At 42.4% G+C, this 24,367-nt stretch overlaps 1 protein-coding gene across 1 annotated transcript in view; it reads right to left on the bottom strand.

Annotated features, from left to right (window-relative positions):
- SNX31 (sorting nexin 31) overlaps positions 1-24,367 on the bottom strand; it is a 112,269-nt gene that overhangs the window by 55,750 nt on the left and 32,152 nt on the right. Inside the window, exons 2-4 of the mRNA XM_077493105.1 lie at positions 6,456-6,530; positions 3,504-3,618; positions 1,278-1,342 (exon numbers count right to left, since the gene is read on the bottom strand). Of these exons, the coding sequence (XP_077349231.1) occupies positions 1,278-1,342; positions 3,504-3,618; positions 6,456-6,530 (255 nt within the window). The remainder of the gene's footprint in view (positions 1-1,277; positions 1,343-3,503; positions 3,619-6,455; positions 6,531-24,367) is intronic.

The following is a 24,367-nucleotide window of genomic DNA, read 5'->3' as shown; positions in this document are numbered from 1 at the left end:
AATTACATTCTGACTGCTGCTCGAAGACTGATATTCATTGGAGAGCTACTACACCCCCGTCGCAACTTTTGGACGCCATCTCAGCAGTACAGAGAATGGAGTCTCTCCCAGCTAAGCTAGTAGCTTGGTTATTCTTCCTCAATTACTTGGCATTGTTCACCCTTGCGTCTTTCCAAATTATCCCCCAACTCAACTGGTTTCATCTCATCTCCCACAGCTAAGTTCATCTTCTACTCTGATGTAGTTAACGTGGTTATGTATTATGATCTTTAAAGACATGAAGGCTAAAAGTGGTTGTTTTTTTTAACCCTCATGCATTCTGTGCATGAAGGTGAAAAACCTTCTGCAAGCAGATCCCCTCTGAGCACTCTCTCGATTCAGTAATGTGCATGAGAGCAGCGGTTCTCCCAGCTCTCTCCGTCCTCATTGGCAGACATGACCGGTGTTCTGGCAGATAGTGTCCTGCCATCATATAGTGTCCGCCCCGTACGCATGCGCAGTACGGAGCAGAAGAAGCTTTGGAAAATCTCTGAAGATGAGCGGCGCCTGCGCAGTGAGTGGAGGTGCTAGCCCCACCATCCAAGTGGACATAGGGTTGTGAAAATTAGAGGGCCCCTTGCTGGCTCGCTTCGCTCGCCACGCTGCGCTCAGCTCTTTTATATTCCAACTTGGATGGTGGGGATAGAACCTGGACTCATGGCGCAGGCGCCATTTATCTTCAGGATCTGTGTGCACATGCGCAGTACACAGCGGACACTATCCGATGGGGGACAGTATATGATAGGACACCGGAAGCCATTGGCTCGCACTGCTGTCAATAACTATTGAGGGAGCAGGGGGCAGGGCTGAGCCACGTCTGCATTTATGGACACACAGAAGGCTTGGGAGTGAACATGCACCTGTGCCCCCCATACCAAGCTGCTTAGTATTGGGGCACTCAGTAGGAGGGAGAAACCAGAACCCAAAAAGAGGAGGCTCAGGGTTGCTCTGTGCAAAACCATTGCATAGAGCTGGCAAGTATGACTTACTTTGTTTTTAAATAATAAAAAATGTACATTTAGTATCACTTAAGGCTATTGTCCTCCTAGCTGTGCCTTAAACTTGTATTCAAATAAAAAAATAAAAATAAATAAACTACAATTATAAAAAGAAGTTGTTTAGAAAAGGACAATTCCAACTCCATTTTTACTGCATGTTGATCGTTTTGCAGAGAATGCTAATGGCCGACGAAGAAAAGAAAAAAAAAAAAAAAAAAAAGGAACACTAAAACTGCTTACCAACTGAAGTTTCTTCAAAAAGTCCATGAATATCTCACTGGTCGAAACAACAGGATCTGAAACAACTATAGAAATGTATTGTGCATTAAGTTGTACTGACAAAAACAAAAATGAATATATTACTGTAAATGCCATTTTAAACGTAGTTTTACAAAGGATAAAGTGCACCTGTAGTAAAATAGTAACAGCTCCCCCACAGTGGGACACAGTAATCTTTTCAAACACTAAAAACATTTTCACCAAAAGCTGGAACATTCATTCAGCTGCTTAGATGACATTTGTTAAATTTATTTATTTTTTTTATTTTTTTTAATTCAAATGTTTTTTCCCCTTGATATTTAGAAGGTATGTTTTTGTGCCAGGGGGTGTAGTTGGGGTCATATTGTTGGCTTTAGTTTGCTTTGTATTTACGATTTGTTCTATGTCTATGATCCTTAGAATTGCTTTCTTTTCTAGAATTAGATATAGAAAATGTTGGGCAGGGTTGCTATTAAATTTATTTGCTAAGTGATAGTTGCCTTAGCCAATTGTTAAAGCGGTTGTATACCTGATGAAGTTTTGTTTACTCACCTGCAAAGGAAAAGACATAATGAGCTAGTATGCACTGCATACTAGCTCATTATGAAATACTTACCTTAGAACGAGGCCCTGACATCTGGCCCGATCCACATGTCAGCTCCCGCTGCGTTTCTTCCGGGTATCGTGGCTCCGGCGCTGTGAGTGGCCGGAGCTGCGATATCGTCACTCCCGCGCATGCACGCGGGAGATTTTTTCCCGTCAGGGTCTCTCCCAGGGACCTACCCGCAAGAGAAATGACATCAATGGCCAGCAGAATCGCAGAACTGCAAATACTAATTCTCGGACGGCCAAGCCAACATATTTGCCAGTGTGCACGCGCGCGTCAGTGTGCACTCCCATGCGCCAAAGCGCACGCAATACGTTAGAGACGCCAGTGTCCTATTTAAAGCCTGCTGCAGCAGTGACCAACTGCTGCATGATCTTCAGCTTCTGTGCGTTCCTGAGTTCCTGTTTCTGTTGTCTTGGATACCTGTTAACGACCCGGCTTGCCTTGACCCGTCTGATCTGTGTTGACCCCTGGCTTGTTCCCGTTTACCCGCTTAACCTGCTGCTCTGTGTATGACCCCGGCTTGTTCCATTGACTTTGATGCTGCTTGCTGTCCTGTGCATGAACTCCCGACAAAGCTTCTGGTTCCTCCTGCTCATCTGGTACTTCCAAGGTACCTCTGCCCAGCGGTCTACTCTGCCCACCAGCTGCCTACCAGTGGACTTCTCCTCTCCACCTCAGCTTGCCGCAGCCAGCGACCCCTGCTTCTTTGAGTATAGCTCTCCCTGTGTCACCTTCAGGGGGCGCTCTGCACTTAGTCGCAAGGGAAGCCCTCCCAGCATTTCAGCCTCAGATTAGGTACGTGATAGTAGTAGAAAGGGAGTCCCATACCCCATAGAAGCCATTTAAGGCCCCTTAAAATTAATTTGAGGAAAATTCTTTCAACTCATTCCTACTAATAAATCATGTGTATATACACTGTCTTTTTTTTTTTTTTACAGCAAAGACACAACAGGGTCTATGTATAAAACATTTGTAGTGCGGATGTGACAAAGATCTGCACATGTAGAATACAACTTGCTGTACCATATTTCCTCCAATACATGTAGTTCCTATATTGTCCGTGCCACCTGGTGACCATAAAGCTTTTGTTCCATAAATACCTCAATCAGGAAAAAATACATTGTGGCCATATAGGAACTACATCTATTAGAGAAAATATGGCAAGTTTCATTCCAAATGTGCAACTATTTTTTTCACATCCGCACTATGAAAAAGTTTTATAAAATGGATCCCTAGGCATATCTGCCATCTTTTTGAGATGGGAACAAGAGACACCGATTAGTAAATGTATGTAGGCATGGGACGCACCCCCTGCCACGGCCACCTTGGGTTTGTCTGGAGTTGGGTTTTAAGTATGGTATGACTGAAATTGCATGTAGTATCGAGTTTTTAAAAAGTAATAGGTAAAGATGTGATGCTGTAAGATACTTTGCTCTGTGCTGTGTAAATGCCACCTTATAGGATACTACAAATTAACATGGCTGGTATTGCTTTTCTTTGGCTCTCAGTGATGTACTGGGAAAAAAACAAATAAACCATACCACTATATGAACTGTATTAATACTAAAGTCGTGTCACAAAGCAGTTAAAGCATTTACTTTCTTGTAAGTAATGTTCCAGCATTGTCCTCCTCTCTTCAGTCATAGATTTGGTCATCAACAGGTAGTGTTTTGGTGGAAATACAGGTAGTCTGTTCCCAAATATCCGATGCATCTATAGGAGAGACATAAGACATTTTGTGATTTTTAAGAGAATTTTATATTCATTCTTTTAAACCTGAAAAGGATTGAACATGAGATGCCCAAACTAAAAGCATGACTGTAAAATACAACTGGAAATAGAATAACGGTGAACATGAAGTCTGCAAGTTTGACACATGTGCCCAGGTTTCCGCCTGCTGGAAACCCGGGCACACATTCCACCGTCCTGTGGCCAGTAGCAACCGCATCTCTGTCCCCAGCTGCAACATCTAGTGGGGCTGCGTGCATGTCCCTGTGCCCGCCATCACTATTGCAGAGGTGCGCTCTGAGCTGGCGGGTGCCCTGTGATTGGCTGAGCGGGCCATGTGCGGGGCGGGCGGCAGACATGGGGGATCTGTGAATGGCCATGCGGAGATGGTGCTGGTCATGTGTGGAGGCGGGGGCGGGGCTGGACTGTGGATATTATAATCACGCCTGCTTGCTCTCGGAGTCTTGCATCACGATGTGTTTCCCCGAGTTCTCATCTGCTCTGTCAGGCCCTCTGTTTCAGCTCCCCCTTTCTCTCTCTCTCCCACACTCTCAGCTTCTCGCTCACCCCCTCTCTCGCACCCACCACTCTCTCTATTCCCCCCCCCCCTCTTCACTCACCCCCATCCCCTCTCTCGCATCCCCATCCCTCTCACCCCCTCTCTCTCCTGCTAACCACTTCAATACTGGGCACTTATACACCTTCCTGCCCAGACCGATTTTGAGCTTTCAGCGCTGTCGCACTTTGAATGACAATTGCGTGGTCATGCTACATTGTACCCAAACTAAATTTTTATAATTTTGTTCCCACAAATAGAGCTTTATTTTGGTGGTATTTGTTCGCCTCTGGAATTTTTATAAATAAAAAAAAAAAGACTGAAAATGTCTGACAGACGCGAGTGAGGAAAAGCCGATCGCTGGCTCTTCCTATTTACACTGGGATCAGCCGTGATTGGACACGGCTGATCACGTGGTAAAGAGTCTCAGTCGGACACTCTTTCTAGAGATCATAGTTGTGGGGTGCCCCGGGGGCACGCAGCGGCTTAATATCCCGATCACGTCATATGACGTCTGGTCAGGATATTAAAACCACTATCCCGTCGTGCTTTTGTTATAGGGCAGGCGGCAAGTGGTTAAACTCTAGTACAGTGCATTAGTGCAGTGCTAGCCTTAACCCAGCCATAGATGCTTTAAATCTCAGTCGGCTCAGCAGGGGCCGGGCGAGATTCAATCAATGTATGGGCATGCTGATTGGCTCAGCTTGGGTACAGCCAGCATGTCGAATTTCTAATATACAATTACTGTCATTGGCAATAGCTGCTAACCCGGCAGGGACAGCCCCCCACAATAGCTCCGGGGGAGGGATTGAACACTGACTGCGTTCATGGGGGACTTAAGCAATTTTCTTGAATCATCTATGGACTGCATTGTCCGTTTAATAAACTGATCAGCTGAGATCAGGATGATCACGGCTTATCTCAGAGCATTGCAGGTTTAATATACTGAGATGAGAACTGGAGAACTATTTTCCTCTTCTCATCTCAGTACACAGAATGGCTGCATTGACTGCAACAGAAACAGTAATACCACTTTATCTCATAGATAGATAGATATTCTCTATCCGCTAGCAATAATCATGGTTTTTGCCCTGCGGGGATGGCTGTCCCTGCCCCTCCTTTGGGAGAACACAATAGCTCCACAGGAGGGATTCCCCCCCCCCCCCCCCATCAACCTTTGGTTGCAGGAAATAAAATAAAAAAAGATTGCCCTGTTTATGGCCAGCCTTGGTGTCATAGTGTTGGACCTTGTTACCCTTACCATCAGAAGCTGCATTATCATGTGCACCCTCCTTCTCCTTACTGCCTAGGATAGATTTTGGACTTATGCTTAGGACTATCCCTCAGGATATTGTTACACATTTCAATGCGCTAATACTGTTTATTGTGTATCAAAGCAAACCTGTTTCCTTACCCGGTGTGCTTTTCTTTGCAGCAGCAGAGGAAAGGTAGAGTGAACCTACTTGGGAATGTACATTTGGGGGACTTTCCTAAAGATAAAATTAGCATAGTTCACGTCTTTAGATATGTTGACAAGTGCAGTATGTCTCATATGGCACATTCCAGCAAATTTCAAGAATTTCCAGAGACCATAGAAACAGTCAAACTATTCAAACCATGCAACATTTCAGTGTTACAATGTTTACAAAATAAGGGCTCACACTTGGTGTTGAAAACATAGAATTCATTGTGACTGGTTTACGACATACTATAGTCTATTTCTAACACGGTGTTGTTATGACATTTCCATTACCAATATCTCCGTTCACCTTAGGAGTGCAGTGGAACATGGATGCAAGGAAGACCACATTGGGGGTAGACCTTTTTCTTGCACCCAACAAAGCCCCAGACATTTAAAAAAGGTGAACTCCAGACATGAAAAACCGAATTAAAAAGTTGTATTTACTGCTAAGCAGGAAGAAGACAGGGGGTTTGATTTACTAAAACAGGAGAGCACAAAATCTGGTTCAGCTGTGCATAGTAGCCAATCAGATTCTAACGTCAGCTTGTTCAATCAAGCTTTGACAATAAAACCTGGAAGCTTATTGGTTTCTATGCAGAGCTACAGCAGATTTTGCACTCTCCAGTTTTGGTAAATCATCCCCAGGAGTGTGATGAGCAACATTTACCTTAAGCCAGATTGTGTGATGCACCAATGCCTATGGGACACTCACAAAGCTAATGTGAATTGGGGATCAGTAACAGTCACTATGCTGATTGTTGATAATCCAGAATCTGAAATATATGAAAATGCCAAAGTATTCACCTGTTCATCCCAAAGATGTAGCTCCTTGTACCGCACTTTGAAGAGGATGAAGCCTTCCAGGTAGACTGTGTAGAGCTAAAAACATAAAATTACACATAAGAACATCTTGTAAAATACGCAGACAAAAAAAAAATAAAAAAAAATTATAATATAAAATGTATATAGAGAGATATATTGATATATTTTAACCACTTGCTTACTGGGCACTTAAACCCCCCTCCTGCCCAGACCAATTTTCAGCTTTCAGCGTTGATGCACTTTGAATGACAATTGCGTGGGCATACAACACTGTACCCAAATGAAATTTTTATCATTTTTTTCCCCACAAATAGAGCTTTCATTTGGTGGTATTTAATTACAGCTGGGAGTTTTATTTTTTGCTAAACAAACAAAAAAAGATGCAAAAAAAAAAATCATGTTTAATAGTTTGTTATAAAATTTTGCAAACAGGTCATTTTTCTCCTTCATTGAAATGCGCGGATGAGGCGGCGCTGGTGGGCACTGATAGGCACAGTTAAGGCGGCACTAATGGGCACAGATAAGGCAGTACTGATGGACAAAGATGGGCACAGATAAGATGGCACTGATAGGTGGCACTAAGGGGCACTGATAGGTACCACTGATAGATGGGACTGATGGGCACTGATAGGTGGCTCCGATAGGTGGCACTGCTGGCCACTGATGGGCGGCACTGATAGATGACACTGATGGGCACGGATATGTGGCACTGAGGTGCAGCACTGTTGAGGCAGATTGTGGGCACTGATGGGTGGCACTGATGGGTGGCACTTTAATATTTAGGTGGCACTGGCAGGGGGCAGGTGGGCACTGATGAGCTGGCCGTGATCGGGACTGAAGTCCCTCTCATGGCCGCCGGTGATCGGCTTTTTTTTTCTCTCCTCGCACTGTCAGCGCGAGGAGGAAAAATAGCCGATTACCGGCTCTGTTGTGTCACATGATCAGCTGTCATTGGCTGACAGCTGATCACATGGTAAGGGGGTCGGGATCGACCCCTTGCTCCGATCCGTGATCAGGCGAGTCTCAGACTCGCTGATCACAGAGCGCGCCGTCAATAGACGTAGTCCCGGCAAAGCAGGTCCGCGCTGTAGCCATCATTCGACTATAGCGCGGATCTCCAGTGGTTAAAGGAACCAATAAAAACTAGATGCTTGCGTCTTCTAAACTTGTGCATTAAAAGTCCCTTCCCAAGTGTGGCAGGTTTCATCTGCAGTACGGGTCTAGGTGAAAAGGTAGAATAGGAGATCAAACAGTCAGATAAAATGATATTCTGACTTCCTTTGTTTCAGGTCACGTCTCATGGAACATTTTAGAGCTTAGTCAGTCAGTGTGCCTTTCCTGCCCAAGTTGCTCAGCCACGGAGATTTCTGTCAAAAGGCTGACAAATGTTTGAAAAGCAGAGGTTTAGACAGAAAAAACATTTATGCCCACGGGGTATAACTGATAAATATTTTATAGGATATGGGACAAGTGGATTGAGCACCCGGGATGCAATTTCTGGATATATTAAGCACATCTACAGAGTGAGCAAGCCTTATAGCGTTGATCCCACTCCAATTGGATGAATGAGGCCAACTGGTCTGTACCCCTCTCAATGGTTTTTTTTTTTTTCCTCCAAGTGACAAAAGTCTATTTATAGAGTTCATTGAGATTACATGGAAGTATCACACAGTTCTCAATATCAGTAACACCACAGGTACCTGAATAGACAAATATTGATCAAACAAGGAGACTCTGTAAACACACCAATAACCCAATCTTGTGTTCAGTAGAATAATGCAATGTTCGATACCAGACAGTACTGTACATTAGGAACCAATGGAAAGCTATAATACATTGGCTGGTGACAATTTCATTAACCCATCAATTGTTTTGTAAAATTAGAAAAGTACCCAAGGAGTGAAACTGGGAGATAAGAAAAAAAAAAAAAAAGGGGGGGGGGAAGAGAAAGGAATAATAGCAGAGATACAGCCCAAACACAGGTCCTTCACTCCTCCCCGGCTTTCAATCATTTACCCTCCTCTGAATACACAAGCATATGCATGTCGGTCAGATTTTGAGAGAGGCTGCTCAATTGTTCTTTTGGGAGTGGACCAGTTTTTCCATTCTCTCAATAACCCAAACCCTTTGCAGCCACGTCTGGGTGGTTGGGGGCTGTTTTCTAGCAAGTGGGAATGCAGGCTTTACCAGCGTTAAGGGGTCTTAAGATTGATATCCTATTTAAGGATTTTTATTCACTGCTAAGGGATGTTGGTGACTGGGCTGTGGGATGAACTGAGCTATAGCCATTTCTGCTGTACTTTGGGTATGGGATACATGCAGGTTACTTGAAGCACTGTCATTTTGCGACTGGTCTGATCACGCAGATGGTATTCTCTCAATGTTATTTTATTTATTGAAATGTAAACGGCCTTCAAAAAAATAAATAAACCCCCCCCCCCCCCCCAACAACCTTAAATTAGTTGATTTAGAAAAAAAATAAAGTTTATTTTCTATCCAGAGGCATATTCCTTTGTTGCTTCCACACCATAACTGAAGAAGACTTCAGACAGATCCACTTCATAAAGGGTTTCAGAGCTTGAAAAAGCGCTTCAAACTGCCTCCTCGATGTAAGGCTCATATGAGAGTTGGTAAAAAAATAAAAAAAAATTTAATAACTTTAGCTCCTGCTATTTATTTTAAATATTCCTGTTTAGGGATGAGATTTGAGTTCCCTAGCACCATAGAATCAAGGTGAACCTGCATGCGTGTGTGGTCTTGGCGAACTAATGCAGGAATTTGCCACACTGAATTCTTTGCAACTGTAGCACCTTCTACAGTAGGTAGGTGATAGAGTTAGTTTTTTTGGCCAGTGTAGGTAAATTTAGGCAGGCCTAGCTGAAAGCTAGACCTGGTTTCATGTAAGCTGGCGACTCACAGATAGAGTCACCTTTTCATTACCTCCCTCTGGTATCTGGAAGATTATAGAAGCAGAGGAGAGGGAAGGGAGGGGGGGATCTGTCTGAGGTGTGGTAAGAAGCCCTGACCAATCCCTAACTAGGATGGGGAGGCAGGGCCGCTGATAGAAATCATGGGGCCCCGTACAGCCTACCTAACGGGGCCCCCTCAGCTCCTCCCTGGCCCCGCCCCTGGTCCCTCCTACAGCCCCACCCATTGCTCCTCCCCAGACCCCGCCTTAAAACAAAGTATAGGTTTGTCTACAAGTGATATTTGTTTTTCTCCAGCCAGTTATAGGTTTGATTATCCAAAAGAAATACTGTTTTCAGATGAGAACATACCTCTTTAATGTCTATATGTAATACAAACCATTAATGAATAAATAAAATTGTATTTTTGGTATTATTGCACAGTATTGTCAGGGTAAGTATTGCAGAGTATTGTCAGGGTAAGTATTGCAGAGTAGTAGTAGATGTTGAACTTCAAGCCCCCCCCCCCCCCCAAGCAAGCATGCACCTCCCCTGTGTAATTGTTAGCTGCCTTGGCCCCAGCAGAAATCACTTCCTCCCTCTTCTTGAGTGTCCACAGACCACAATATCTCGATTGCCCGGCCCCTGCTCTCTCTGCTCGCTCCCACTCTGCTACTTCTTCTCACGCGGAGAGAGATAGAGGAATATCACTCCGCAACACCATAATAGGATGTGCTGGCCGGGACTTGTGCGATGTGCCAGCATGAGGAGCGGGCGCAGAGAACGTATTCTTCTGCGCCCGAAATTCAGAAAATAGTCCCTCCTCTGCAACATTGTATTTAAACGATTAAAAACACATATTGTATTAAAAAAAAAAAAAAAAAGTTTACCGAACGCCGGGGGGGATGGGGTGGCCAGAGTATGGGATGATCGTGGCTGGAGAATTTTTTTATTTTTTTTTACATGAAAATTTACTTTGCTGTTTAGGTTGCCCGGGCCCCGCTGCTGATCAGGCCAGGTACAGCAGGACCAGTTGTACTGGCCTATCAGATGCCCTGTGGAGAGGGGGCAGGCCTCAAATACCTACAGAGCCCTGTGGACCCACCCTGGGCATGGCAGTGGCCTGTACTGACGGGGCAGTGCTGCCAGATTAGAAATGCCATTTTCCCTCCATGTCCCACTGCATGCTAAGGTGAACAGAGATATTGGTAATGAAATATGTCATTACATCCTGTTGAAAATAAAGACTACAGTACGTAAGCTGGACAAAATCCTCCCTCGCTGCAGTTCTGCCTTCTACCCAAGATCTTTCCTTCTCTCCAAATGGTGGCACTTATGTACAGTTTGCCACCTTATTATTAACCTCTTCATTATTGGGCCTCAACTCACAATAAGCTCAAGCTGCTCAGACATCACTGAGCGCTGCCTGGCTAAACCCTCCTCTCCCTTTATGATCATTGTGCCATCTTCATCATGCTCAGTACCTGAAAGGGGGAATACTTGCACATGATCAAGATCATCCTCCTACAGCAAGCAGCGATCATGTGATCAAATATTTCTGCTGACTCCTCATAGCCAGTTTGCTATGCAATGCTGGGATTAGCAGAAGAGAAGAAGGAGAAAGAAGAAAAAGAAACGGGCACATTGTCAGCACTTGCAGAAAGGCTTTGTCCTGCACATTCTGCTGCTGCATACCATGGTCAATTTGATATAGAAAGGAAAAAAAAAAAAATGAAGGGGAAGCCAACCATCGCTTTGTCCTATGGAACCTGCCTGTCCCTACCATCTCTGCATGTATACATCCTCCGTCTCTCACTTTAAAGTATTGAAGCAAGAGACAGAATTGCAATTAGCAATGACATCCTCTGTACAGGCTCTTGCTAATCCCTCACACATATTTACATAACTTCAAAATGTACAATATTGGCGATATATAAAAAGGAATAAAATGTGGGTTGTAGTCTGACAGCTAACATAACAGGCCTAAGCAAAAAGGTAGGATTGAGGTCATCTTGGCCTAAGAGAATCAGGCATGGACATAGGCACACACAGGGGGCACACCCTAATCATTATGTGCAGTGACAATTTCCCCTACTTTTCTTTTTTTTTTTTTTTTTTAAATGGAGAAATGGTAGGCTCTTACCAGTTAATTTATAAATTTTCTCTCGTGCCCGAGAAGCTCCCCCCCAATCTTCTAAAGAAGGTGCATGGCCAAATTCCAGGAGCAACAATTGGGGAAGGTGCTCTAAAGTAATATGCCATAATTGGAATAATTTTGATGGTTCAACCTCAAGCAACAGCTAACAAAGATGGCACCTCATCCCTGAAAGTTTGAAACATGAATCAAAGGACAGGAAGGGAAATTAGGGATTTTTGCGGTGCTAATTAGCAAAGTACAATTAATTAGAGTACAAAAATTTATTAAGTTTGAGCTTAAAATCAGTAGCAATATATGCTTAAAAGATTCAGAATAATGCAATACAGTGGTTGTTCTCGTCAAGCACACATAGTCCCGACATGTTTCGCATTAGATTGCTTCTTCAGGGGATGTGTGAAAGTTTGAACAAGATCTAGACCGAAAATACAAAATACAAAATAATAATAAAGTATATCACAAAATTCATAAGTGCAGAAATGGAGAAAAAAAAAAAAAAAAAAAAAAAGGGGGGGGGGGGGGGGGAAACCACAGACAAACACACATCAAACCCACCTTCAACCACTACGTTGGTGGTAAAGTAGTGGGATTGTCCACCTCGGGGGTTAGCCGCAGCAGTGCTGAATCGCAGGGGGCTAAAAAGCCAACCCAAGAAAACTGATAGAAAAAGGGATATATAGTAAAAAACCAAATTTGAAATTTTGGGATGATTTAAAGTTCTTTGAATACCTAACTTAATTTTAAGGTTGCTAAAATAAAACAACCTTTTGGGGGTGAACCCTCTAAAGTATAAAAACTGAGAAAAAAAATAGTACAAGGATATATTTTAGTTTCAAATGTATTACTTACGTAGGTTGGATGATTGTAAGCAGTGGGGACGCTCGTATTTTGAAAAAAATCTTTTTGAGCACTCAGGGAGACACACCTGCATAGAAATACCAGCTGGGTGGCCAATCAAAGAGAAAACAAAACGAAGATTAGAAGAGTTAAAGTAGATAAAAAAGTGTATCTCAAAAAGGGTGGTGTGTACATCATAAACTGAGTGTTATAAAGACACAAACCCTCAGGCATATAGATATACCCAAAGAGTTAAACATTCGCATCCCAAGGCATAGAATTCAAAGCCAGGGAGTTAATGCAAACATATAGAAAGAGACATGGACAGTAGCCTAGGTCCAAAGGGTTGAAACACCGGCAGAGAGATAGGTGAACGTTTGCAAATGAAAAAAAGACCGATCGAGTAAATGTTGAAGAATATAACAGTAAGCTTACCGAAAAGTACAGAGTCTGAACGATCAAGCGTCACCCTTGGCTGCAACCCGCAACGGAATGACGATATTACGAAGGCTTTTTATATGCCCCGCCATCAAGCCGGCGTCTGACGTAGTCGGCCTGATGCGGACAAAAGGAGCGCTGTTGCGCATGCTCACCAATGGGACGAGACTGAATAAGCCTACAAATCCCATAATGCCTCAGGCATGTGGGCGGAGGAAAGAGGGGAACGATCGATGCCTTCGTAGAAGGCGAAGGCATAGACGAACGCGACCACCAATCTGACCGCCCGGTCAGGCGTAGAGGCAAAAAACGATGGAAAAAAGGGTCGGAACAGAATGGCAGAAGAAATGGCCAATCCTTCCGACCAATGTAAGGGGAGCGTCGCAGCGCTAAAAAGGGGCAGTGGCACACAAGGCGCCTGTGCCCCCGGGCGTCCGTGCGAACAGCACTGATGGGGAAACCGTAGAGGTGGACCATTCGGGTGGGAAATCATAAAAGGGAAGGACAAAAAATATTTCTCTAAAAGCTGCACATAACAGAACATAGTAATATCGTAAACATATAAACATATACATGATGTATTTTTATACTCAAAACAAATCAATACAAACAAATTTCAAATACTACAATAAAACAATGAAAAAAATAAAAAATAAAAAAAAAAAGGAGGAGGGAGGGGGAGGGGAGGGGGGGAAAGGGGAAAAGAGGGGAGGGGGAAATGGGAACCCAAACAGGTTCCCTCTCAGAGGGGCGGTCAGCAGGATTGAAAGGCCAGAAAAGGTTTCTATATCATAAAAAGGGTTTAAAGCTTAAGTTTTCATTGAAGCCAGGTGGAATTGTAGCCCTTAGGTTGAAAATCCATTCAGCTTCATGTTGAAGTAAGATATTATCCACACTGCCCCCTCTCACATCAAGGGGGATATGTTCAAGTGCGGAAAAGGTGATAAATTTAGGATTGAAGGCATGGAAGAGGCCAACATGTCGACTGATGGCCGTCTCCATTTTCTTTTTGATAATGGGTTTGATATGGTCCTTGATTCGAATACAAAATTGTCGCTTTGTTTTACCTACATAAAACCCGCCACATAGGCAACGGGCAAGATATACAACGCCCTGTGTTTGGCATGTGACTCGATGTTTAATGGAGTGCCATTTGCCATTTGGCAGTTTAAGTTTGGTATGTGAATTGACATAACAACAAACGTCACAATGGCCACAAGGAAAAGTGCCATTAGTTACTTTTCTAGTGTCCAACTTTGGTTGTTCAAAGTGACTATGCACTAATTTATCTTTGAGAGAGGGAACTCTTTTAAAGGTAACTTCGGGAAAATTTTTAATATATTTCTTGGTGGTAGGGTCAGCTAGAAGGAGTGGCCAAAACTTGTGTAAAATTTCCTTGAACTTACGATGCTGATTGGAATAGCGAGTAATAATTCTAACTGAATCATTTGTATTAGGACGTCGGGTTGAAAAAATAAGTGAAGTTCTAGTTTTGGGTTTTACACGGTTATAGGCTCGTTTCAAGCATTTATGACTGTATCCTCTTTTTCTCAATCTTTGGTAAAGGTCATCAGCTGCTATATTAAAATCTGAATTTTTGCTACAATTTCGCTTTAAACGCAAATATTGGCTATAAGGAATACTGTTAATCAAAGAAATTGGGTGAAAGCTAGTAGCGTGTAAAACCGTGTTACCAGCAGATGGTTTCCTAAATAAGAGAGAGTTGAGTCTACCTTCACTGTCCAACGAGATGGTTATGTCTAAAAAGTTAACTATTGACTGACTATGTTGCATAGTAAATTTCAAATTTAAATTATTAATAGAAATCAATTGAAAAAAAGTTTTTAATTCTGTTTCCGTACCTGCCCAAAAAAAAAGAACATCGTCGATATAACGAAACCATGAAATAATTTTATCCAAAAACGGTGACAAATCTTCTCTAGAGAGAGTTTCCTTTTCCCACCCCCCCAGGTACAGGTTTGCATACGATGGGGCACATTTAGTCCCCATCGCAACTCCCTGTACCTGGAGGTAGTGGGTGGAGTCAAAAACAAAGACATTATGCTTAAGAATATATTCAAGGAGGTCCACAACAAAAGAACTATATTGTGAGAAAGAGGAACCTCTTTCGGAAAGAAACCTGCGTACAACTTCAACTCCCTTGTCATGGGGAATTGTGTTGTAGAGGCTTTCGATATCTAGGGCAACCAGCCATGAGTTGGGAGGGAGAGACAGTCCCTCAATCATTCTTAACAAATCGATGGTGTCTTTAACATATGAAGATAGAGAGATGACATGTGGACTTAGATAGCTGTCAACTAATGCGCTCGCATTTTCAGTTAAACAGGAACATCCTGAAATAATAGGACGTCCTGGAGGATTTGTTTGAGACTTATGAATTTTCGGTAGTGCGTAAAAAGTTGGAATCTTTGGATCCTTGATGTTTAGGAATTTCCATGTGTTGAGGTCAATGACCCCTTGTTGATATGCCTTAAAAATGAGATTCAAATAGATATTTCGATAATTTAGAATGACGGTTTTAGAGATAGGACGATACCAATTTCTATTGGACAGTATATTTCGACACATGGAAGTGTATTGTGCAACTTCCATGATCACCAAATTTCCGCCCTTGTCTGCGGGCTTAATAATTAAATTTGTATTTTTTTGTAAGGATTTAATAGCTGCTCTGTGTTGTAACGAAAGATTGTTAGATAAGAGTGAATGAAACGACAATTTCTCGATCTCTATAGTTGTTTGCTGTATAAACGCCCAAATGTTTGGGTTTGCATTGAGTAGAGGAAATGCTCTGGATTTGCATTTAAAGGATGGAGGGGGGGGGGAAGGAAACACCTGGGACTGACAGACTTCAGGGAACTCTGAACACGCCTCCACTGAGTCCCTTCGGAATCAATTGGGCACTCCGCTCTCTCGTCGGGCACCACCGTTTTCATCGAAACCAACACCTGCTGGCACACTTGCGATGTTTCACCCCTCTCACTCTCTTTCTTTAGGCTCTCGTGGCACACAACCAATGTTAAATCAATGCACAGCCCCTTTGGCCCAGGCAACCTCCTCTATAACTTCTTTGCAATCTGCGAATCCATCGGTAAGCACTACCAATGTCATTATCTCGCCTCTAGGCACTCCTTTACCTGCAGATTTGAAACTGGCACCTATTTTTTTTAGGCAAGGACCAGATTCCACCGATGATTTGAACGACATTTATGTACAAGGTAACCTTGATTCATCTACAAATGAGTTGTCAATAATAAATTTATCATCACAGAGATTATCCGAACCCCAAATTTCAACTTAAGGATTTACATCTTTTTGCCCGTAGATTGTTATATCGAGTTATCTTTGATAAGCCTGTTACTCCAGACTTTGATAGTAATGACGATGTCCGGTCTTATGAAAATATGACCGAACATTATGCCATCAAAAATTTGATGGAATTATGGGAGGAGGGAAACACTGATGACGACGACTCGGAAGCAATTTCCACTCCGAGTCTGTCAGTCCCAGGTGTTTCCTCCCCCCCCCCTCCATCCTTTAAATGCAAATCCAGAGCATTTCCTCTACTCAATGCAAACCCAAACATTTGGGCGTTTATACAGCAAACAACTATAGAGATCGAGAAATTGTCGTTTCATTCACCCTTATCTAACAATCTTTCGTTACAACACAGAGCAGCTATTAAATCCTTACAAAAAAATACAAATTTAATTATTAAGCCCGCAGACAAGGGCGGAAATTTGGTGATCATGGAAGTTGCACAATACACTTCCATGTGTCGAAATATACTGTCCAATAGAAATTGGTATCGTCCTATCTCTAAAACCGTCATTCTAAATTATCGAAATATCTATTTGAATCTCATTTTTAAGGCATATCAACAAGGGGTCATTGACCTCAACACATGGAAATTCCTAAACATCAAGGATCCAAAGATTCCAACTTTTTACGCACTACCGAAAATTCATAAGTCTCAAACAAATCCTCCAGGACGTCCTATTATTTCAGGATGTTCCTGTTTAACTGAAAATGCGAGCGCATTAGTTGACAGCTATCTAAGTCCACATGTCATCTCTCTATCTTCATATGTTAAAGACACCATCAATTTGTTAAGAATGATTGAGGGACTGTCTCTCCCTCCCAACTCATGGCTGGTTGCCCTGGATATCGAAAGCCTCTACAACACAATTCCCCATGACAAGGGAGTTGAAGTTGTACGCAGGTTTCTTTCCGAAAGAGGTTCCTCTTTCTCACAATATAGTTCTTTTGTTGTGGACCTCCTTGAATATATTCTTAAGCATAATGTCTTTGTTTTTGACTCCACCCACTACCTCCAGGTACAGGGAGTTGCGATGGGGACTAAATGTGCCCCATCGTATGCAAACCTGTACCTGGGGGGGTGGGAAAAGGAAACTCTCTCTAGAGAAGATTTGTCACCGTTTTTGGATAAAATTATTTCATGGTTTCGTTATATCGACGATGTTCTTTTTTTTTGGGCAGGTACGGAAACAGAATTAAAAACTTTTTTCAATTGATTTCTATTAATAATTTCAATTTGAAATTTACTATGCAACATAGTCAGTCAATAGTTAACTTTTTAGACATAACCATCTCGTTGGACAGTGAAGGTAGACTCAACTCTCTCTTATTTAGGAAACCATCTGCTGGTAACACGGTTTTACACGCTACTAGCTTTCACCCAATTTCTTTGATTAACAGTATTCCTTATAGCCAATATTTGCGTTTAAAGCGAAATTGTAGCAAAAATTCAGATTTTAATATAGCAGCTGATGACCTTTACCAAAGATTGAGAAAAAGAGGATACAGTCATAAATGCTTGAAACAAGCCTATAACCGTGTAAAACCCAAAACTAGAACTTCACTTATTTTCTCAACCCGACGTCCTAATACAAATGATTCAGTTAGAATTATTACTCGCTATTCCAATCAGCATCGTAAGTTCAAGGAAATTTTACACAAGTTTTGGCCACTCCTTCTAGCTGACCCTACCACCAAGAAATATATTAAAAATTTTCCCGAAGTTACCTTTAAAAGAGTTCCCTCTCTCAAAGATAAATTAGTGCATAGTCACTTTGAACAACCAAAGTTGGACACTAGAAAAGTAACTAATGGCACTTTTCCTTGTGGCCATTGTGACGTTTGTTGTTATGTCAATTCACATACCAAACTTAAACTGCCAAATAGCAAATGGCACTCCATTAAACATCGAGTCACATGCCAAACACAGGGCGTTATATATCTTGCCCGTTGCCTATGTGGCGGGTTTTATGTAGGTAAAACAAAGCGACAATTTTGTATTCGAATCAAGGACCATATCAAACCCATTATCAAAAAGAAAATGGAGACGGCCATCAGTCGACATGTTGGCCTCTTCCATGCCTTCAATCCTAAATTTATCACCTTTTCCGCACTTGAACATATCCCCCTTGATGTGAGAGGGGGCAGTGTGGATAATATCTTACTTCAACATGAAGCTGAATGGATTTTCAACCTAAGGGCTACAATTCCACCTGGCTTCAATGAAAACTTAAGCTTTAAACCCTTTTTATGATATAGAAACCTTTTCTGGCCTTTCAATCCTGCTGACCGCCCCTCTGAGAGGGAACCTGTTTGGGTTCCCATTTCCCCCTCCCCTCTTTTCCCCTTTCCCCCCCTCCCCTCCCCCTCCCTCCTCCTTTTTTTTTTTCTTTTTTATTTTTTTCATTGTTTTATTGTAGTATTTGAAATTTGTTTGTATTGATTTGTTTTGAGTATAAAAATACATCATGTATATGTTTATATGTTTACGATATTACTATGTTCTGTTATGTGCAGCTTTTAGAGAAATATTTTTTGTCCTTCCCTTTTATGATTTCCCACCCGAATGGTCCACCTCTACGGTTTCCCCATCAGTGCTGTTCGCACGGACGCCCGGGGGCACAGGCGCCTTGTGTGCCACTGCCCCTTTTTAGCGCTGCGACGCTCCCCTTACATTGGTCGGAAGGATTGGCCATTTCTTCTGCCATTCTGTTCCGACCCTTTTTTCCATCGTTTTTTGCCTCTACGCCTGACCGGGCGGTCAGATTGGTGGTCGCGTTCGTCTATGCCTTCGCCTTCTACGAAGGCATCGATCGTTCCCCTCTTTCCTCCGCCCACATGCCTGAGGCATTATGGGATTTGTAGGCTTATTCAGTCTCGTCCCATTGGTGAGCATGCGCAACAGCGCTCCTTTTGTCCGCATCAGGCCGACTACGTCAGACGCCGGCTTGATGGCGGGGCATATAAAAAGCCTTCGTAATATCGTCATTCCGTTGCGGGTTGCAGCCAAGGGTGACGCTTGATCGTTCAGACTCTGTACTTTTCGGTAAGCTTACTGTTATATTCTTCAACATTTACTCGATCGGTCTTTTTTTCATTTGCAAACGTTCACCTATCTCTCTGCCGGTGTTTCAACCCTTTGGACCTAGGCTACTGTCCATGTCTCTTTCTATATGTTTGCATTAACTCCCTGGCTTTGAATTCTATGCCTTGGGATGCGAATGTTTAACTCTTTGGGTATATCTATATGCCTGAGGGTTTGTGTCTTTATAACACTCAGTTTATGATGTACACACCACCCTTTTTGAGATACACTTTTTTATCTACTTTTTAACTCTTCTAATCTTCGTTTTGTTTTCTCTTTGATTGGCCACCCAGCTGGTATTTCTATGCAGGTGTGTCTCCCTGAGTGCTCAAAAAGATTTTTTTCAAAATACGAGCGTCCCCACTGCTTACAATCATCCAACCTACGTAAGTAATACATTTGAAACTAAAATATATCCTTGTACTATTTTTTCTCAATTTTTATACTTTAGAGGGTTCTTCACCCCCAAAAGGTTGTTTTATTTTAGCAACCTTAAAATTAAGTTAGGTATTCAAAGAACTTTAAATCATCCCAAAATTTCAAATTTGGTTTTTTACTATATATCCCTTTTTCTATCAGTTTTCTTGGGTTGGCTTCTTAGCCCCCTGCGATTCAGCACTGCTGCGGCTAACCCCCGAGGTGGACAATCCCACTACTTTACCACCAACGTAGTGGTTGAAGGTGGGTTTGATGTGTGTTTGTCTGTGGTCCCCCCCCCCCCCCCCCCTTTTTTTTTTTTTTTTTTTTCTCTATTTCTGCACTTATGAATTTTGTGATATACTTTATTATTATTTTGTATTTTGTATTTTCGGTCTAGATCTTGTTCAAACTTTCACACATCCCCTGAAGAAGCAATCTAATGCGAAACATGTCGGGACTATGTGTGCTTGACGAGAACAACCACTGTATTGCATTATTCTGAATCTTTTAAGCATATATTGCTACTGATTTTAAAGCTCAAACTTAATAAATTTTTGTACTACTAACTTTGTACTCTAATTAATTGTACTTTGCACCGCAAAAATCCCTAATTTCCCTTCCTGTCCTTTGATTCATGTTTCTAATATGCCATAACATTTTGAGATGGTGTTAAAGCAACCTGAACCCGGGGAGACAGAATGCCTCAAATGGGGGCAGGTCTCTATGAATCCACCCATGTCCTGATGGTTGTAGAAATGTCGAAGCTGGAAATAGCTTGGCCACCTTTCATGGCATGGTTGAGTTTTATATTCACATATTTTACTGGTGCAGCAAGTATTTTGGCTAGCATTTTGCTTTAAAGTAGAACTCAAAGTCAAATATAAAAAAATAACCCATTAAAGTTCAAATGAATTTTCATCCAAAACCAGTTTAATCAGGGCTGTCTTTAAGGCAGGGCAAAAGCGGCAGCTGCCCTGAGCCCTGTCATTGTTGTGGGGCCCAAAGCAGCTGCCTCATACTTGCCAACTATTTAACCACTTCCCGACCAGCACATGACGATGTACGTCGACAGAATGGCACGGGCAGGCATATTGGCGTACAGGGACCAACAGCTCCCGCGCTGGTCGGGACCCCCGTGAGTCCGGTCGCGGGACCCGCAGACTCGATTGCCGCGGGCACCCCCGAGATCGTCTCACGGAGCGGCCGAATGGAGGAAATGCCGTGTAAACAACATTTCTCCATTCTGCCTAGCAACTAGTGACGCTGATCTCTGCTTCATGTGATTGGAGCAGAGATCAGTGTTCACTAATTGAAAGCCCAACCCCCCCACAGTTAGTAACACACCCCTAGGAACACTTAACCCCTACACTGCCACCCACTGGTTAACCCTTTCACTGCCAGTGTCATTTACACAGGAATCACTGCATTTATATAGCAGTGATTACTGTATAAATGACAATGGTCCCAAAAATGTGTCCAAAATGTCCGATGGGTCCCCCACAATGTCGCAGTCACAATAAAAAAAAAAATATCGCCGATTGCCGCCATTACTAGTAAAAAAAAAAAATAATAAAAAATTATTAATAAAAATGCTATAAAACTATCCCTATTTTGTAAACGCTATAACTTTTGCGCAAACCAATCAATAATCGCTTATTGCGATTTTTTTTACCAAAAATATGTAGAAGAATACGTATCGGCCTAAACTGAGGGAAAAAAATGTTTTTTTATATATTTTTGGGGGATGTTTATTATAACAAAAAGTAAAAAATAATGCATTTTGTTCAAAATTGTCGCTCTATTTTTGTTTATAGCGCAAAAAATAAAAACCGCAGGGGTGATCAAATAGCATCAAAAGAAAGCTCTATTTGTGGGAAAAGAAAGGACGTCAATTTTGTTTGGGAGCGACGTCGCACGACCGCGCAATTGTCAGTTAAAGCGACGCAGTGCCGAATCGCAAAAAGTGGTCTGGTCTTTGACCAGCAAAATGGTCCGGTCTGCAAGTGGTTAAACACCCTTCCTGCCCAGACCAATTTTCAGCTTTTGGTGCTCTCACACTTTGAATGACAATTACTCAGTCATGCAACACTGTACCCAAATGAATTTTGTGTCCTTTTTTTCCCACAAATAGAGCTTTCTTTTGGTGGTATTTGATCACCTCTGGGGTTTTTATTTTTTGCGCTATAAATGAAAAAAGACCGAAAATTTTGAAAAAAAAAAAAACACGCATTTTTCTTTGTTTCTGTGATAAAATTTTGCAAATTATAATTTTTTTTTTCATAAATTTTGGCCACAATTTATACTGCTACATATCTTTGGTAAAAATAACCCAAATTAGTGGATATTATTTGGTCTTTGTGAAAGTTAGAGAGTCTACAAGCTGTGGTGCGAATCATAAAAAAATTGATCACACCTGATGTACTGTTGGCCTATCTCATTTCTTGCGACCAGAACAAGTCAGGAAAGTACAAATACCCCCCAAGTGACCCCTTTTTTGAAAGTAGACATTCCAAGGTATTTACTAAGATGCATGGTGAGGTTTTTGATGTCATCTTTTTCCCACAATTCTTTGCAAAATTAAGATTTTTTATTTTTTTTTTCACAAAATTTTTAATGTAATAGGTTATTTCTCTCACATGGCATGTGTATACCACAAATGACACCCCAAAATACGTTCTGCTACTCCTTCTGAGTATAACGATACCAAATGTGTGAGACTTTTACACAGCCTGGCCACATACAGAGGCCCAATATTGAAATAGCACCATCAGGCGTTCTAGGAGCATAAATTTTACATTTAATTTCTCAACCACCTATTACACTTTTGAAGGGCCTGGAGCACCAGGACAATGGAAATGCCCACAAAGGGACCCCATTTTGGAAAGCTAACACCCCAACGTATAATCTATGAGGCATAAGGAGTCGTTTGAATGGTTCATTTTTTTTTTCCAGAAGTTTTGGGAAAATGTGGAAAAAAAATGAAAAACGCATTTTTTTTTTTTTTTACGCAAAGTTGTCCATTTATAAGATATTTCCAACACATAGCATGTACATAGCAAAAATGACACCCCAAAATACGTTCTACTACTCCTCTTGAGTAACGATACCAAATGTGTAAGACTTTTACACAGCTTGGCCACATACAGAGGCCCAACATGCAAGGAACACCATCAGATGTTCCAGGGACAGATAGCATGCACATACCAAGAATTACACCCCAAAATACATTCTGCTGAGAAAAGAGTAAACAAAAGATTACCTGTGGTTTTAGCAGCGCAGTTGTCCACAGGATGATAGCACTGGTCCAGGCAGCAGGCAGGGACTTGGTCAGCAAAAGTGAACACAATTTTCCAGGCAACAGGCAGGTATACTGTCCATAGTCAATATTGGCAGCAGGCAGGGATACTGTCCATATACAGTCCAAGGTCAGTGCAGGCAGAGATCGTCAGCATTGGCAAAATATTGGTCCTGGTAGTAGGCAGGAACATGGTCCATCCATGTGGTGTGGTCAGTTCATGCGACAGGCAGAGGCATGATGGTATAGGTCCTACAGGCAGCAGGCAGAAGTAGGGCCTTGTTCAGGACAGAATGGGGATAGGGGTAGAGGCTTCTCCTACCCAAATCTCTTTGAAGCCTCCGAGTCTCCAGACCCTAATCTAGGAATGAGAAAACAAAGGAAATTGTCTTCTTCATCCAAAAAAACTATTCTGGAGCCCCTCACATATGCGAGACCCCTGTTATGAATCCCACTAGTCCACTGAGAGGGTACAAGATCAGTCCAAGAGGCAGGCAAAAGGCATGGTCAAACAGTCCAGGGTCAGTTCCAGATCAGGCAGAGGTATGTACAGAATCAGTAGGCAGAAGCGTGGCCGAATAACAGTCCAGGGTCAGTTCCAGATCAGGCAGAGGCATAAACAGAATCAGTAGGCAGAAGCGTGGTCGAATAACAAGCCAGGGTCAGTTACAGAGCAAGCAGAGGCATAAGGGGTTTGAAGGTAAATGGCAGGAAGTGAGGGTTATGGTTACCATACTTCACTAATAATTCACTGAAGTATGGTAACGGCGGAAACAGTCACCTATGCAGAGGCCTGGTTGGGAAGGGCATTGGGCACAATGATAAGTGGTGTCTCTTCTCAATCCTCGTTTGCTGCACACCCGACATTTTTTCTGATGTCTTCGGCCTGTTGGTCTGGGAGGGATTTTATCAGGAAAGTGGCGTTCAGAGAGTCTGCTAATTACATCGGATCGAATGTTTTGTGGTGGGCTGTTGGGGTATATAAGGGCAGTGGTGATTTCCTCCTGGTAGCCAAGGAAGGGTATGGGTCTTTCTGTGGACTTACGATAAAATTACATATGTGTTGTATATGGCCAAATTAAAGAAATAAATTGAAATTTTTTTATACCACTTGTATGTTCTTCTCGTGGCAAGATAGGGTTCGAGCATCTGGTCGTTCAAGTCGACACCCCCCATGAACATGTTTTACTCATGGATACAAGTGGGTTTTGTATTGGGCCATCCCTCCTGGTGATCTCAACAAAAAAGTGTTGTTGTGGATCGAAGAAAGCATGTAGACATCCCTTCTGTCCCTCCACTTCACAGCCAAAATTTCCTCGTTCCGTAAACTCGCCGCTTCACCTTTTCTTAGCCTTTTGTTGACGAGGCTTTGAGGAAAGCCCTTCCGGTTCGTTCTTACGGTGCCACATGCTGGAGTTTGCT

The sequence above is a fragment of the Lithobates pipiens genome, unplaced genomic scaffold (assembly GCF_037356315.1).
Source record: "Lithobates pipiens isolate NorthernLeopardFrog02 unplaced genomic scaffold, aLitPip1_a1.2 Scaffold_19, whole genome shotgun sequence".
NCBI lineage: Eukaryota > Metazoa > Chordata > Amphibia > Anura > Ranidae > Lithobates > Lithobates pipiens.
This window is presented reverse-complemented; position numbering and strand designations above follow the sequence as displayed.